General features: G+C 31.7%; 1 protein-coding gene across 8 annotated transcripts in view; it reads left to right on the plus strand.

The window, feature by feature from the left end:
- Positions 1 to 15,517, plus strand: part of LOC143056543 (agrin-like) — a 146,173-nt gene that overhangs the window by 94,818 nt on the left and 35,838 nt on the right. For all 8 annotated transcript variants that reach the window (XM_076229626.1, XM_076229628.1, XM_076229625.1 and 5 more), the window contains 4 exons: positions 12,866 to 13,081; positions 13,500 to 13,609; positions 14,316 to 14,418; positions 15,232 to 15,323. In XM_076229626.1, coding sequence (XP_076085741.1) covers positions 12,866 to 13,081; positions 13,500 to 13,609; positions 14,316 to 14,418; positions 15,232 to 15,323 — 521 coding nt within the window. The remainder of the gene's footprint in view (positions 1 to 12,865; positions 13,082 to 13,499; positions 13,610 to 14,315; positions 14,419 to 15,231; positions 15,324 to 15,517) is intronic.

Consider the following 15,517-nt stretch of genomic DNA (forward strand, 5'->3'; position numbering starts at 1 on the left):
AGTTATATCCCTTTCTCTTAATCTTATACAAGTTGTCTCCCTTTCTCTAAATCTTATACAAGTTATCTCACTTTCACTTAAATCTTATACAAGTAATCTCACTTTCACTTTAATCTTATACAAGTTCTCCCTTTTATTCGTCGTTAACTTTTACAAGAATCTTCTCCTCTGAAACTATTGCGCCAAATTAAATCAAACTTGGCCACAATCATCATTGGGGTATCTTATTTAAAAAATGTGTTCGCTTACCCTGTTAACCAACCAAGATGGCCGCCATGGCTAAAAATATAACATAGCGGTAAAATGCAGTTTTTGGCTTATAACTCAAAAACCAAAGCATTTAGAGCAAATCTGACATGGGGGTTAAATTGTTTATCAGGTCAAGATCTATCTTCCCTGAAATTTTCAGATGAATTGGAGAACCAGTTGTTGGGTTGCTGCCCCTGAATTGGTAATTTTAAGGAAACTTTGCTGTTTTTGGTTATCTTGAATATTATTATAGATAGAGATAAACGGTTAACAGCAATAATGTTCAGCAAAGTAAGATCTACAAATAAGCCAACATGACCGAAATGGTCAGTTGACCCCTTTAAGTGTTGTTGCCCTTTATAGTCAATTTTTAACCATTTTTCGTAAATCTTAGTAATCTTTTACAAAAATCTTCTCCTCTGAAACTACTGGGCCAAATTTAACCATACTTGGCCACAATCATCATTTGGGTATCTAGTTTTAAAAATGTGTGGCGTGACCCTGCCAACCAACCAAGATGGCTGCCATGGCTAAAAATAGTACATAGGGGCGAAATGTAGATATTGGCTTATAACTCTGAAACCAATTAAAGCATTTAGAGCAAATCTGACATGGGGGTAAATTTGTTTATCAAGTGAAAATCTATCTGCCCTTAAATTTCAAGTGAATCGGACAGCCCGTTGTTGGGTTGCTGCCCCTGAATTGATAATTTTAAGGAAATTTTGCTGTTTTTGGTTATTACTTTGAATACTATTATAGATAGATAGAGATAAACTGTAAACAGCAATACTGTTCAACAAAGTAAGATCTACAAATAAGTCAACATGACCAAAAGTGGTCAGTTGACCCTTGAAGGAGTTCTTGCCCTTTATAGTCATTTTTAAACTACTGGGCCAAATGTAACCAAACTTAGCCACAATCATCATTAGGGTATGTAGTTTAAAAAATGTGTGCAATGACCCTGCCAACCAACCAAGATGGCCGCCATGGCTGAAAATAGAACATATGGGGGAGGGGGGAGGAATGTAGATTTTGACTTATAACTCTGAAACCAAAGCATTTAGAGCAAATCTGACAGGGGATAAATTGTTTATTGGGTCAAGATTTATCTGCCCTGAAATTTCAGACAAAACAGACAACCTTTTGTTGGGTTGCAGCCCAAGAATTAGTAATGTTAAGGAAATTTTGCAGTTTTTGGTTATTATCTTGAATATTATAATACTGATATAGAGATAAACTGTAAACAGCAATAATGTTCAGCAAAGTAAGATCTACAAATAAGTCAACATGACCAAAATTGTCAGTTTACTCCTTAAGGAGTTATTGCCCTTTATAGTCATTTTTTTTTTAACAATTTTCAAAATTTTTTGTAAATTTTTGTAAATTTTTAGAATATATTTTCCACTGTTACATAACTGGGCCAAGTTCATTATAGATAGAGATAATTGTAGCAAGAAGAATGTCCAGTAAAGTAAGATCTACAAACACATCATGATCACCAAAACACAATTTTGTCATGAATTTATCTGTGTTCATTGTTTAATATGCACATAGACCAAGGTGAGCAACACAGGCTCTAGTTTTATTTCAATATTACCGCTTTTTCTCCTATTAGTTGAACAGAAAAAAAAGGACATTAACAAAAGTGTATGCTTCTTTCGAAGGCAGATTGTGAGCAAAAATGAACCGTGACCCCACTTTTTTATTTCATTTTTCTATTAAGTATAAGATAAAGTTCATTTGTAGAAAAAATATTGTGAAATCCTATATTAAATAAAAAATTTGATTTTCATATTAAATGTTGTTGAAAGATAGTATGTTGATTTAACAGGAGAAGAAAATACCCAAGATGATTTCTATGGTAAAGATATGATGTTGTAAAACAATCTGTTTACTGTGGCATCTTATACAAGTTATCACTCTTTTACTTAAATCTTTTGCAAGTTGTCTCCCTTTCTCTAAAACTTATACAAGTTTTCTCCCTTTCACTTAAATCTTATACAAGTTGCCTCCCTTTCACTTAAATCTTATACAAGTTATCTCCCTTTCTCTAAATCTTATACAAGTTATCTCCCTTTCACTTAAATCTTATACAAGTTATCTCCCTCTCTCTAAATCTTATACAAGTTATATCCCTTTCTCTAAATCTTATACAAGTTTTCTCCCTTTCACTTAAATCTTATACAAGTTATATCCCTCTCTCTTAAATCGTATACAAGTTATCTCCCTCTCTCTTAAATCTTATACAAGTTATCTCCCTCTCTCTTAAATCGTATACAAGTTATCTCCCTCTCTCTTAAATCTTATACAAGTTATCTCCCTCTCTCTTAAATCGTATACAAGTTATCTCCCTCTCTCTTAAATTGTATACAAGTTATCTCCCTCTCTCTTAAATCTTATACAAGTTATCTCCCTCTCTCTTAAATCTTATACAAGTTATCTCCCTTTCTCTTAAATCTTATACAAGTTATCTCCCTCTCTCTTAAATCTTATACAAGTTATCTCCCTCTCTCTTAAATTGTATACAAGTTATCTCCCTCTATCTTAAATCTTATACAAGTTATCTCCCTCTCTCTTAAATCTTATACAAGTTATCTCCCTTTCTCTTAAATCTTATACAAGTTATCTCCCTCTCTCTTAAATCTTATACAAGTTATCTCCCTTTCTCTTAAATCTTATACAAGTTATCTCCCTCTATCTTAAATCTTATACAAGTTATCTCCCTCTCTCTTAAATCTTATACAAGTTATCTCCCTTTCTCTTAAATCTTATACAAGTTATCTCCCTCTCTCTTAAATCTTATACAAGTTATCTCCCTCTCTCTTAAATCTTATACAAGTTATCTCCCTTTCTCTAAATCTTATACAAGTTATCTCCCTTTCACTTAAATCTCATACAAGTTATCTCCCTTTCACTTAAATCTTATACAAGTTATCTCCCTCTCTCTAAATCTTATACAAGTTATATCCCTTTCTCTAAATCTTATACAAGTGTTCTCCCTTTCACTTAAATCTTATACAAGTTATCTCCCTCTCTCTTAAATCGTATACAAGTTATCTCCCTCTCTCTTAAATCTTATACAAGTTATCTCCCTCTCTCTTAAATCTTATACAAGTTATCTCCCTCTCTCTTAAATTGTTTACAAGTTATCTCCCTCTCTCTTAAATCTTATACAAGTTATCTCCCTCTCTCTAAATCTTATACAAGTTATCTCCCTTTCTCTAAATCTTATACAAGTTATCTCCCTTTCTCTCAATCTTATACAAGTTTTCTCCCTCTCTCTTAAATTGTATACAAGTTATCTCCCTTTCTCTTAAATCTTATACAAGTTATCTCCCTCTCTCTTAAATCTTATACAAGTTATCTCCCTCTCTCTTAAATCTTATACAAGTTTTCTCCCTCTCTCTTAAATCTTATACAAGTTATCTCCCTCTCTCTTAAATCTTATACAAGTTATCTCCCTTTCTCTAAATCTTATACAAGTTATCTCCCTCTCTCTTAAATCTTATACAAGTTTTCTCCCTCTCTCTTAAATCTTATACAAGTTTTCTCCCTCTTTCTTAAATCTTATACAAGTTATCTCCCTCTATCTTAAATCTTATACAAGTTATCTCCCTTTTTCTTAAATCTTATACAAGTTATCTCCCTCTTTCTTAAATCTTATACAAGTTATCTTCCTTTCACTTGAATCTCATACAAGTTATCTCCCTTCCTCTTAAATCTTATAAAATTTATCTCCCTCTCTCTTAAATCTTATACAAGTTTTCTCCCTCTCTCTAAAAACATCTACTTTTACCTTTTTTATGTTTCTTCTCCACATGACAATACTTTTACTACACTTCTAACTTCACCAACAACTTTAACTGTTTCTAATCTACCAGCTCTATCTGTCTTGCATTTGTGGTCAATTCTACGTTAGATAATTTTTACATTTTTATGCCCCATTTATGGGCATTATGTTTGTCGGTCTGTGTGTCTGTTCAACTGTGCATGCATTTGTCCCACTTCAGGTTAAAGGATTTGGTCAAGGTAGTTTTTTTTAATTGAAGTCCAATTATCTTGAAACCATCTCGCATTGAATGATACTGTAGAGATGCAATTATATACAGCCCTGGATATTGAAATTTAAATTTGATATTAATTGAATTTATTCCATGTTAATCCTTGAAGATTATAGTTAAGAAAAATTGTATAAGATTTCACAGTTAAACCAAACACCATATACCCTGTACACAATATCTTAATATTAATGTTGTCAGTCAGTTATAGTATACTTTTAAGTATTGGTTCCTTAGTGAAAATCGTCCAAATGAAGGGTAAATATAGATTCCACCACTGCAACAAGTGTGTTACGATATTTCTCCACTCGAGACAGTTGAATTTTAATATTTAAAGTGAAGCTTGCCAAGCTTTAGAAATAATTTAAATTTAACTGTTGAATATTATACCAATTACCAAGTATGTACAATTGCTTCAGTATACAGATATAAGTTTAAGTTTTAGATTTTGTTCAAACCATTAAAACAAATATACAAGTATTTCATTTGTGTTTCACACCATGTGATCTTTTTTTGTGTTGCTTTTCTAGTGAATTATAGATACCATAAAGTTATAAACTCTATTACAGAATAGGAAATACACACCTTAAGAGTTATAAAGCACTTTCCTTAAGTGGTCTACATGACTTTACACAGAAAAAAAATTCAGCTGTCATGGCAAATTTAGCTGTATCACTCTAACCTAAATTTTGTTTGAATTTGAAAGATTATTTTAGCACACGATACTTGTTGTTAATAACACTGTTTTAATTTGCTTATAACATCCTAGAAAATTGCACAGAAAACAGGCTATTATTTCAAACTTGGAACTATTTTTAATTATGAAATTTGCATAATTTATTGTTCTTGAAAATTTTAATAAATTCCATGTATATTCTACATGTATTATAATGTTCTATGTGGTGCACATCATTTTCTATTACAAAGAACAACGCACATTTCCAATAGAATGTACTATGCCGCACACAACACTTAGTCTATACAAAATTCATTGTATTGAAAGTGTGATGAACGCTTTAAATATTGTAATACAGCATAAACATGGAATTTTTTTTAAATTTCAAACACAAGAAATAATGCAAATTCCATAATTAAAAATAATTCCAAGTTGAAATTAAATTTAAACCTGTTAGAACTTCTTTTATAGCCAATTTTAAGGCTTTCTTCACATACAGTGCTTAAATTATAGATCTAACCTTTCCATAATTGTATACCATTTATTTCTTTACATACCAATAGAATTTGGCAAAATGATGGCATAGTGTAGCATATATAATAGTGTTATAGCCTTTTTTTATCTGAAAGTTTTTTCTTCATTAATTCAATTGTAAGTCCAATAAAATAACATAGTTACTATTTTGATAACACGAAAAAACACGAAAAAAAGCTAAAGGCAGCAGATTTAATACCCAGCTGATGAGTGACAGTATTAGAGGGATATTTCATCAGCTCAGAAGTTTGAGTACCTAAATGTGTTATAGGGTTGTTAGTACTATTTTAATTCAAAGGGAAGGGTTGATAGTACTAACACAATACTGGGTAACATTATATGAACAACCATTTATAACCATCATAATACTTAAAATGATGTTTTTGAATTTCAGACAATCAAGATTCTTGACCAAATTTTATTTTTTAAAAGATTTTATTGATAATTGATCAAATATTTACTCTAATGCATTACACAGACTAAAGTTTTAAAGATGGCCACATCAAAGATCATTTCACTGACTTTAAATCTGATCTTAGTTTAATTATTCATTTAACATGTTGATTTTCTATGTGATCTGAAGATGATCAATACAAAGTCTGAGACAGAATATGTTTGGTTGCATGAACTGTATCTGTTTTAATCATAGGTTAGAACTTTTAATGTCTAATTATACCCCCGCTTTAAAAAAGGGGGGGTATACTGTTTTACCTCTGTCTGTCAGTCCGTCAGTCCGTCCGTCAGTCCGTCCATCAGTCCGTCCATCAGTCCGTCCGTCAGTCAGTCCGTCCCATGAAACTTTCGTCACATTTTTCTCAGGAACTACACATCCACCCTTTCTGTAATTTGGTATCAACATTTATATATGTCAGCCATACCGTGTGATGCGTTTTCAGATTCATCACTTGACAACTTCCTGTTTACCGAACACTTGTCTGATTTTACACATGATAGCCAAGTTGAAAATTTTCGTCACATTTTTCTCAGGAACTACAATACAAGGATTTCTGAAATTTGGTTTCAGGATTTATATAAGTCAGCTATACCGTGTGATGCGTTTTCAGATTCATCACTCGACAACTTCCTGTTTACCGAACACTTGTATGAATTTACACATGATAGCCAAGTTGAAAATTTTCGTCACATTTTTCTCAGGAACTACAATACAAGGATTTCTGAAATTTGGTTTCAGGATTTATATAAGTCAGCTATACCGTGTGATGCGTTTTCAGATTCATCACTCGACAACTTCCTGTTAACCGAACACTTGTATGATTTTACACATGATAACCAAGTTAAAAATTTTCGTCACATTTTTCTCAGGAACTACAATACAAGGATTTCTACAATTTGGTTTCAGGATTTATATAAGTCAGCTATACCGTGTGATGCGTTTTCAGATTCATCACTCGACAACTTCCTGTTTACCGAACACTTGTATGATTTTACACATGATAACCAAGTTAAAAATTTTCGTCACATTTTTCTCAGGAACTACAATACAAGGATTTCTAAAATTTGGTTTCAGGATTTATATAAGTCAGCTATACCGTGTGATGCGTTTTCAGATTCATCACTCGACAACTTCCTGTTTACCGAACACTTGTATGATTTTACACATGATAACCAAGTTAAAAATTTTCGTCACATTTTTCTCAGGAACTACAATACAAGGATTTCTGAAATTTGGTTTCAGGATTTATATAAGTCAGCTATACCGTGTGATGCGTTTTCAGATTCATCACTCGACAACTTCCTGTTTACCGAACACTTGCATATTTTTACACTATTAATATTATCCACTTGCGGCGGGGGTATCATCAGTGAGCAGTAGCTCGCAGTTTCACTTGTTATAGTTGTTGAAGATGTAGTAAATTTATCATCATTTCAGCTCAGTGAATGAATACTATTGTAAAGTGGCTGATTTTCTCAAGAGATTACATCTACCGAATTCAAGGATGATACCTATTCTAAAAAAATTGATTTTACATTTTTCCTGCTCTTAAAAAAATTGATTCAGGAATATTTTTGTGATTTTATCAATATTTGCAAAATTGGTGAAAATAAACCACTCTCAAATGTAAAGGCCCATCTTACAGAATTTAAAAACTTTATTTTCCTCACTAAGCCTCTTTGTGAGATGTTTATTTTGTAAGGGATTAGAAATCACATTATGTCTGACTAATAGCTTTTTGTGTCTTCAATTTTAAATTTATCTTGAGGTTTTAAAAGGATAATGAATTGAGATAGATTTGGGATAAACATAAATGTGAATAAAAACAAATGTCACTCTGTCGCTTACATAAAATATTACTGAAGATATTCAGTATTTTAAGTGTTTGTTTTCTTGCCTGATTACTCCCACATGTTTTTTTTCAGCGGTGGACGAATCTATATTAACATCAACTTTGAAATACATTAATACCAAACCCACACAAATATATTCATTTACTGTAACAATATGACTAGTGTAAAACCATTCGAATAGGAAAACGAACGGTCTAATCTATATAAAAAACAAAAAATGACAAACATTTATGAACCACATGAACAAAAGAAAACCACTGAACATCAGGTTCATAAAATATTCATTTCAACAATAGTATATATACAAGACGTAAAACTTTTTGCAAATTTCAGAACAGTTGATTTTAAAATGAAATAAAGAGATGTTAGTATACATGAATTAGACAGCAATCTTACAACACCAATACAAAAAAATATTTAAGATGTCAACATATGGTCTGTATAGATTATAAGACTAATGACAATACCATATGTATAGCTGTAAATCATTCTTATTACAGAAAAAAAATTAATGTGTTGAACAAAAATGATCTATCAAAGATCAGTTCAACTGTTCACAAATAAATATGTCACAAAAAAGACCTTGTTCAGCTGCTAACACATAAATAGTACCTCTACAATAAAGAAAATGTTTGGCTGTTTAAGGGCATATCCAACAGTTTCAGGGGAGGTAATAACAAACGTAACCATCGTCTATTGTTTCCCGTAATTTATCGTTGTTTCAACGACGTCATAACGGAATCACCATTGGCTATGGCCGTCTAGCAAGGGCGGTCTCTTTCCTCAAAGGAAAGGGCACGGCGGGAATCGGCAGAAAACTCATACAGAATATCAACAGAAATAGAAGTCAAATCTTAAAAGACGTTGTCCTCTTGGTCCATTATAAAAGAACTGCAATTATCTTTATAATTATAGACCATACTCACTTAACTTTCCGTTTTATTAAAATTATCTTCAATATACAGTACAGTAGAGAACAGCGAGAACAAATCCGTAATAATTTTTTTTTTTCATTAGAATGCAACACAAATTGTAATTAATTTTTTATCAAACTTATCCGAGATTTTGTCATTCAGGATAGAAAACTCAAAGTTTGATTTGACTTGAGAAAGATTAAAAAAAATTGGTCTCTTGAGAAAAATAAAATACGACATAAACTAACATATATCATTGCATCTAGCATCTAGCTTTGCGTGGAAGTGCTAATATACAGAAGCTCTTTAAATGAAAAACGACACCGTAAAAAAAATGAAATAGGAAAACATTGTATTATATACACTGACATACAAGTAAAAAATATCTGACGATTTTAGTGTTTACTTATGTATGAGGAAATAAATATAATTTAACAAACAAACAAAAAACGGTGTAAGTTTTGATGTAAGTCTTGACTTATTACCAACCCCCTCTTAAACCAAGTGGTTCCATAATAGGATAGGTTAACTCAAGATTTTGATCATTATTCAACTTTATTCTAGTACGGCATACGTTTTACCGCTAGCAAACCCTTTATCTTAATAATGTATCAATCATTTATTCAGATCTACTTTCGCCTTGTCGTAAATATGCGTGATATATTTGCCACTGGAGCACGGGAGCAATCAATTTATTAGTTGCATATAGTTGCATATAGTGATGCATAATCATTAGTTCTCAACTGATAATTGTCTTAAACAGGTTTCCAGTTTTGGTAAAAAAATATTATCTATATTTTATTTTTAAATGAAAATTTTAGAATTTCTTTTCGCATCTTTCTCTTTGAATTTATTTGTTTGAATAATCAATAATAATATAGTTATATAGTAGTCTACATTAGTGGTTACATTGTATGTTGCCAAACTAGGTGGAGTTTATTCTCAAGTTATTGTCTTTCTGATCTGTTTTGTAAATTAAAGGGTTTTTTACATGACATCTACCAGTGGCGGATTCAGAGGGGGGCATAGAGGGCTTACCCCCCCCCCCCTTTTGCTCGGACTTTTTTTTTTTTTTTTTTGTAAAATGATTAATCAGACTAGACTTCGTGAACTTTGCCATTTCCCGTGTACGCTTTATTTTATTTTTATGCAACAGTTCTTTAATTATAAAGATATTTTTCGCTGGAATCTACTGATTATCAAAGTCATGTGTCTGTGATTCGCTATGATGGAGTTGACCAGTGCATCGAAAAAAACGTATTACTCTATATATATATAGACGATTACACTCCCATGACAGAAAAATTCCGCATCAATATTAACACCTCCGAAAACATGTTTAACCCCTAACGCCCCAGCCTATTTAAAAAAAAAAACATAGCTGAATAATGATCCCCAGTCAATATAAGCTCTATATACATTTAGAGTCTAATGTACGAACAATTTGATTTGAGGAGACAGTCTTATTGCATTGAAAACAATAATCTTGTCCACATTTTTGCTATTAGAAACGAAATTTCCAACAGAATTATTAAACTTTCAATGAACATGATGAATAAAAACGGGCATATTTTATTTTGTGGCAAGAGTTTGCATGTCTGTCCGGCATATCTGTTTCGCCGAACTGATATATTGAATACTTTTTCAAGACCAGACTGCAACCTGCCTGCTGGGTGTGGCCTTTATGTCTCAATTTGTCGGCCGTCAATCAGAACTTCGTTGTCAGACTCATTATTAGCCTTTGGTTAATTTGAAAACCCTCACTTCCCTTAATTTTGTTGGGTGAAATATATCAATTAAACATTTGGATAAAAATTGCTTGTTTGTCTTTTTTAACTCATGACTGTCGTATTTAAAATTTAATCATCTTTTTCTGCAGGCGTATATCTTGTTTACAACACGAAATTTGTGAGGTTATGATAAACTTATTACTTGCAAAAAACCGATGAGAATTATCCATGTCTATTTTTTACTGATAAGTCCCATGCACATCAAATTTATCAGAACATATAGCTTTGGATCCATACTACTGGTATCATTTAATGATAGAAAATAATAGGGAGAATACAGCATCGAAAATATCCAACCCTTACACTTTACAGCAACTACAAAATATACATGCCCCACGCCAGGAACCGTTTAAAAAGTCCATATTACACTTTAAATTTATGATTTTAGCCCAAAAAAGGTCCCAAAAATTTTAAAAAAGAAAGTTAAAAACTCCCCTCCCCCTTTCCAAAATCCTGGATCCGCCCCTGTCTACAACTGCAAATGGCGCAACAGATGTGTTAAAATCAGCCATGTGACTTATTTGAAGACTAATGTGACATTTGTTGTTGTTAAGAGATCTTATTAAAAGTTCGGATATCCCTTGAACCATTTATTTAGATGGTTTTTAAACGTATAGATGCGCGAAACTCTCACTACACTATGCATACAATATATACGACATTTTTATTTCGACTAAACAAGGCTGTAAATTTATACATCCGAGCAGCTAAACGGCCGCACCCAATTATAGCAAAGATATACTGTCGGACGCGAGAAGTCCAGAGATGTAAATATTTCTATATCTGTCCAATCAATCCTTTTGTTTTGAAAAAGATTTTAAATGTATATACATTAATACGACAGCAACCGAACGACACATATAATTCAAAACACTAAGAGTCAACATACATATTTTTGTTAAAGCTAGAAACCTATAAAGAATAAAAAGCCCAAAACTGCAGCATGAATAATTAATACAGAGTCAGTGAGTTTTTAGACAAGTGTTTGGTTGCAAAATTTCACTACCTCTTTATTAATTTCGATATGTGAAATTATAGACGGTTTAATATAAATCAGTGTAAGAAAAACACTTCATTGTAAAACTAACTGAATTGTCATCTCGTCCATAAACTAGTTCATTATAAATAAGAAGATGCGATATGAGATATGAGTGCTATCGAGACAACTATCCAACAAAGTCACAGTGTATAAATACATTTGTCTTCCGTCGCACTGCCTTTGAAAAATTAGCGATGAAATATAACGTTATTTACCAAAACGTCTTAATTTTTGGTGCAATTTGTGAGGCTTACGGAAGGGCTTTAGTAAACAATTTCATATTTCTCGATTTTTCTCAAAAACGAGTACGGTGACAAATATTTTTCAAAACGTTATGATGTTCCATTTTTTTCAAAGAATAACATATCTTACTTTGGCCAAATCGACACCGTTAGAAATATTTTAATAAATTAAAAATGTGCATTTCAAATGTTCATTTCTTGCCGTTGTTTGGGTCCATCATAACGTTTTGGCTTTATTTGAGTAGAATTAATGCCTTAAATGGTAAAGTTAGATTTTTCTAACCATCTTGAATTATTTTGCTTTAATTTGAGCCCCATTATAAAAGTATATGTTGATTAAAAAATCATATTTAAATTTTTTAAGTAAAAAACGTTTTTTACTCCAAATTGCAAAAATGTTCAATTTTCAGCAGTATTTTTTGAAAAAACGAAATCGACGACTAATATTTTTTTTGGCAAAATTTGATTCTCTGTCAATTGAAGAATGAAATATCTTCAAGGGAAAAAATTCTCACCATCAAAAATAAACTGTTGGATATGCCCTTAAAACACATAAATGTCTCTACAACAAAGATCTCTTTTGGCTGTTAACACATGGATATCTCACAACAAAGACTTTGTTTATCTGTTAATAAGTTAATACCTCTACAACAAAAATCTTCTGTAGCTGTTAATACTCAAATATTCTTACAACACAGATATTGTTAATCTGAATATGTCTGCAATGAAGATTTTGTTCAGCTGTTAAAGCTTAAATTTCGACAACAAAAATAAAACATGTGAATGGAAACATGCAGATAAAATTTAATTTAAGTTTGATATATCAAATTTCGTATTTCAGTAGACCTTATGTCAAATTAGTTGCAAGTAACAAAGCAAAATGAATTTTAATATATATCTAGTTAGAGTGTCAAAGTTAGTTTTTTTTTTTTAAAGTTCTACTGTATAAGTTTTGGCATATTTACCAGAATTTTGATACTTAATCTACATTTACTTCTAAATATATATATAGTTTGTCCATTACTTGAATACTAAATGTTCATTACACACTTACAGAGGACAATCCTTGTAAACTGATCAAATGTGATTATGGGGAGGTATGTAGGATTGACCATGAGGGCAAAGGTCATTGTGAATGTCCACCATCCTGTCAGCTTGTCATCAATAAAGTGTGTGGTACTGACGATGTGACCTATGACAACGAGTGTGAACTACGGAGAAGAGCATGCCAGAATAAAACTGTGGTGGATATTAAACACTTAGGAGCATGTGGTAAAGGGAGATAATTCTGTTAGAAATTAGATATATGCTCGTATATAAACTTTGAACCGAATCAGCCAAAAAATTATTTTCAAAACCTGATGCATTTTTGATGATAATTTCATAAGCATACACCAAAACATGTTGAGGAAAATCTGGATTCAGAATATTTTGTCTGTTCTCTGCTTGAAAAGAACATTTTTTTTTTATCAATTTTGGAATTTAAAAATATTTTTTTTATGAAAAAACCAAGACCCTCCCTTGAAGTTAAATGGTTGTTCCCTTATAGGAAATGTTATATCAATATGTAAAGTTAAGATAATTTATCATGCTATTTTGTACATCAGTAAAAACAGTGTAAGGATTTGTATAAACTGTTCTGTCTACAAGTCTAATACATTATAATGTAGACTTGTATCTTCTGTTGCAGGTGGAGAACACTGTAAAACACGATGTGGGCACGGTGCCAGATGTGTAAAACAAAATGGTGTAGAAACATGTGTCTGTCCACATAAGTGCCAGGATGGATATTTTGAACCAGTCAGTATTATCAAATCTTTTTTTTAATGCCCCCACAGTAGCGAAGGGGGCACAAAGTTTTACCCTTGTCAATCTGTACGTCCATACATACGTACTTACTAACCTCCCAAAATTGGTTTCCATTCTCTAACTTGAATCTGCCTAAGTAACGAAATATTATGAAACTTATACACAATGCTGATTACCACAAAACACAGATCCAGTTTGAATTTTGATGGTGTTACTTTAATCATTATCTAGTTATGCCCCTTTATAAATAGAAAAATTGCAAAATTTTTAGTTTCCGTTCTGTAACTTAAGTTGTTCCAACCAAACATTATGAGACCTATACACACTACTTATTTCCACAAAACTCAGATCAAGTTTAGATTTGGGTAGCGTGGCATCATGAGGACACATTCCATTTATTTTCTATTTTAATTTGCCATAATCCTTCTTTAAGGCCTTTTTAGCTCACTTTATTATACAACTAATCTGTGATTGTGAAGCAGTGATGCCACATTTGGTTGTAATTGGGTAGCAAACATGACAGTCAGATGCCACATTTTGTTATAATTTGATATCAAAATGAATTTGTGCAGCCGCACCATCCTTTAATTAACAGAAAATATGAATGAAAGTTCCATGGCAGTGATGTATACAAGTATATAAATTTTTAATATCAGTATGAAGGAATTTATTTGATGTATCTTTCTTATTTTGACAGGTATGTGGTAGTGATGGGAAGACATACAAGAATTTCTGTAGGCTCCAGGAATACAACTGTCACCAGAAAACTAATATCATCAAAGAACATGATGGACTTTGTAGTAAGTCATATAATTGCAGATTATCAATGGTTTTTTTAAATAAAGGGTACTTCTCAGCTACTATTCACCAAAAGGTGACAGCTCTGAGATGAGATGTTACAGGGAAACAACTTCCAGTTTAAAAGACTATTGATAAGGGATTAATATGAAAAGTTATCCCAAAGAAAGTTTAAAGGAAAAAATCACACAATAGCAATGAAGGGTAGAAGTGGTCTTTAAGTTCAGCTCTAGCTAGTAGATTTCTAAACAAATTGCTAGTAGCTTTCATAGAAATAAAGCCTGAAATTACCAGACATTAGAAGAAAATTGGTGAATGCTTGTATAGTTTTTTTTAGTTTTATTAACCCTTTCCTCCATTGAATTTTTTTTTTGCATACTTGATTCGCATAGGATTTTTCAATAAAACTCTGATAATATGTTTTCAAGTATTAATGCATTGCGAAAAACAAATATTTCATCAAATAAATTTGAGTCGGATATTCTTCTGATATTCCTTTTCATATTGGACACAAATTTTATTTAGTCTACTCCAGACACTTTGTAGTCAAAGCCTTTCAACTGAGGTACTACACAGGCGTCAAAAGGCCTCATTATGGAGTAAAGTGGGTGGCGTCAAAAGGCGTCACTATGGAGGAAAGGGATGATAAGGCAATAAAAAGCAATCTTTATTTCCATTTGAACCAACAGAAATAAGGTAACATAACAAGTGTTTTGTTCTGCTATCATTTTTCTTTAGTTTTTGTGATTAATGAAACTAAAAAAAAGAATTCTCAAGCTAATAATTTATTGACTACATTTAATAAACTTTTTCAGATGGCTGTGGGAAACAAGAAACATGTGAACATTATTCCTTCTGTTATCGTTCTGGTAACAGTGCTAAATGTGTATGTCCAACATGTGAAGAGGTTAGTATCAAATAGCTATAAAGTGCATTTTGTAAGTCCTCTCAAGATTGATCTAGTTATGTGTTGTATGAGTTTGTCCCAAGAATAAAGAGGAAAAGTATGTATTTTGTAAAATATTTGGAAAGACATTACTCTCTCTGTGATCACTCTTGTAACAATAAATGTGTATAGACAGTTTTTTATTTTTGCACTAC

The sequence above is a fragment of the Mytilus galloprovincialis genome, chromosome 13 (genome assembly GCF_965363235.1).
Source record: "Mytilus galloprovincialis chromosome 13, xbMytGall1.hap1.1, whole genome shotgun sequence".
In the NCBI taxonomy this organism is placed as follows: Eukaryota; Metazoa; Mollusca; class Bivalvia; order Mytilida; family Mytilidae; genus Mytilus; species Mytilus galloprovincialis.